The following is a 2,944-nucleotide window of genomic DNA, read 5'->3' as shown; positions in this document are numbered from 1 at the left end:
TTACAAGCTTTCTATGGTGATATTTCTGGCTATTCCTTTCTCTCCCCCTCAAGTGTCTATTTTATAATGGTATGTAAGGGAAACCGAGATTCCAAAGACAGCCAAGCATCTTAACATTATTTCCACTGTTTTGCCCATTCCAACCATACCTCAATCCCTGTATTCCAGAGCCCTGTTGTTCCAAGATTGTGCATACATCATTATTTACCTCTGTCCTACTTAGCCCATGCAAATCTGCTTAAGTGTTCTCCCATCCGCCTTGCTCTTCCATTTCCATTCCCCTTCTTGTGTGTTGCCCCCCTCCGCAGCAGCCAAACTATCCTGTGTCTATTCCCTACCCTGGGCTCCACCTTCCCCTCCTTCCCCTTACCCCTCCCATCCTGGTAACCAGCAAAGAATCCCCAACCCCACCCCGCCTTTAGTAAGGGTTCTTTTTCTTAGTCCTTTACTATAGTAATTTCTGATGTTTTTAACCATCCAGCTTGTGGTATTTTGTTAGAGCAATACTAGCCAGCTTATACAGTGCCTGATATAAGAAATGCTCATCATTGCTGTTGTTATCAGTGTAGGTCACAACTAAGATGTGACACTGAGTTGATGTATGCTTCTCACTTAAACAATGACAAGAAAAATATCCTACAATACCTTAGTTCCTTTGTTGCTTAAGTATTTGGCTAAACTATGCTGTCAACATATTTTTGCAGCTGAATTGTTCACTGAAAGTAATGATGCCTTGAAGCATTGACTGATGAGGATCAAAGTCTACAGCCTTCAGTATGAATCACACCTCAACATAAAGAAAACAAAATCCTCACAGCTGCACCAGTAAGCAACATCTTAAAAAGTGGAGAAAAGATTTATGTTGCCAAGAATTTCATTTTACTTGTATACAAACTCAATGCCCATGTAAACAGTAAATCAATTAATCAAATGCACTATTGCATTATGAAAATCTGCTGCCACAGACTTCTTTAAAGTGTTAAAAAAGCAAAGTTGTCATTTTGATGACTAAGGTGCACCTGCCTCAATCCCTGGTATCTCCAATTCCCTCGTATGTGTGTGAAAGCTCGAATAATGAAAACTGAAGAAGAACTGTTGCCTTTGAATTATGATGTTGGTGAAAAATCTTGAATGTACAATCTTGACTGCCAGAAGAATGAACAGCCAAAATTCTCCTTAGACGTGAGGATGGTGAGACTTTGTCTCATTTACTTTGGACATGTCAGGAGAGACCAATCTGTGAAGTAGGACATCATGCTCAGCAAAATCGAGAGTCAGCAAAAAAGAGGAAAAACCCTCAAAGAGAGGGATAGGCACAATGACTGCGACCATGGGCTACAACAAAGCAATCAGTGTGAGAATGGCATGGGACAGGCAGTGTTTCATTCTGTCATATATAGGGTTGCTGTGAGTTGGAACAGACTTGATGGCACCTAACAGCCTGAATGTATACGCTTTTGTTGTTAAGTGCCATCAAGTCAGTTCTGACCCATAGTGACCCTGTCTAGGGTTTCTGAGAAGCAGCTGGTGAGCTTGAACCACCGACCTTGTGGTTCAAACTGAATTTACAGTCCAGTGCATTAACCCATTGCATCACTTCCTTTTCCATTAAAGAACCATGTAAAAGAGAAAACAGCAAAAGGAAACTAACCCAAACATATGTTTTGGGAAGACTCACATAAAAGAATTGGGAGAAAGAAAGGAGGGAGGGTTAGGGTAGGGGAGGAAATGTGCAGCTAAGAATCCACCCAGCAACAGCTATTTTGGGTATAAATATTTGCCTGCTTTATAACATTTTCAGATATCTCTGGTTTAATTTAAGAAGACCATCAAAAAGTATATGTGTGCATGCAAATATAATATACACACATATATTCTTTGTTATAAAACCTTAAAGTTGATGTCAGTCTTCTTAATTGGAAAACATGCAAACACCTTATTTTTATCAGAACAATCTACATTTGAGGAAATGAATTTTACTTGTACTGCTATCTATCTGTTTATCTATAGAATCATGGTTATGGAGCGATATAACCTTTGAAGTGTCATATTTTTCCAAGGATAATGACCCAGGAAGTTGACTGGGTTTGAGTTTGGTAATTGTTTGAAATACATCATTTTGCAGAAGAGGCAATCTACTTCTCTGAGTACAGGAGAGTCATCAGACTTGCAGTATTACTTCTAAAATACCTTCAACCTAAGTCACTCTGATAAAATCAAAATGTAATGGGAAATTGTTGCTAAATTTGTGTCTCCTGCTCAGATATTAGAACATATATGAATCTTCTAAATTTAAGTAAATACTGATGTACTCATTTGGTATTTGTGCATGGTGGTGGTTGTGTGAATAGAGACAGTCTTGACTCATAGCAACCCTGCATAGGGTCTCCAAGGCTGTAAATCTTTACAGGAGCAGAAAGCCTTAGCTTTCTCCTGCGGACCAGCTGGTAGTTTCAAACTGCTGACCTTGAGTTAGCAACCTGACTCGTAACCACTACGCTACCAGAGCTCCTTGTATTTGTAAATACAGGCCAATAAAATGAGAAGATAATTATAATAAGAAGGTCTTGCTCTTATACAAAGACATCTTTTTCTTTTCTCTTTTGCTTTTTCAGATCATACTTGCATCTCAGGCCTTTTATAAACAGACAAGAGAGGAGTTTTGACTTTCATTTGGCTTGTGGAGATGAAAATACATTTTGTGGACTTTCATGGGAAAGCACTCACTTGGTAACAGGTGTTGAAATGGCCTCGAGGAAAAGCCACTGGCCAAGGTAATGCAAGTAGAGCCTCAGGAACCAGAGAGAAGCCATCAGCAAGATAATGTACCAGAAGCTCTGGCTTCGCCATTGAGCTAATTGAAGTTCTGAAAACAGTGTCACCAGAACAAAATGCAAATGCTTGGAGAGTTTTCCAGATCCTCTCTTAGCAGCAGCAGCAGCAG

At 39.6% G+C, this 2,944-nt stretch overlaps 1 protein-coding gene across 1 annotated transcript in view; it reads right to left on the bottom strand.

Moving 5' to 3' along the window:
• Positions 1-2,723: 2,723 nt before the first annotated feature.
• The window catches only part of LOC102831105 (orofacial cleft 1 candidate gene 1 protein-like), a 362,030-nt gene continuing 361,809 nt past the window's right edge, over positions 2,724-2,944 (bottom strand). The window contains exon 10 of the mRNA XM_006864130.1: positions 2,724-2,924. Coding sequence (XP_006864192.1) covers positions 2,724-2,924 — 201 coding nt within the window. The remainder of the gene's footprint in view (positions 2,925-2,944) is intronic.

Source organism: Chrysochloris asiatica, unplaced genomic scaffold, assembly GCF_000296735.1.
Source record: "Chrysochloris asiatica unplaced genomic scaffold, ChrAsi1.0 scaffold00060, whole genome shotgun sequence".
In the NCBI taxonomy this organism is placed as follows: Eukaryota; Metazoa; Chordata; class Mammalia; order Afrosoricida; family Chrysochloridae; genus Chrysochloris; species Chrysochloris asiatica.
Note: the sequence above shows the minus strand (reverse complement) of the source record. Positions and strands in the feature narration are given on the sequence as shown.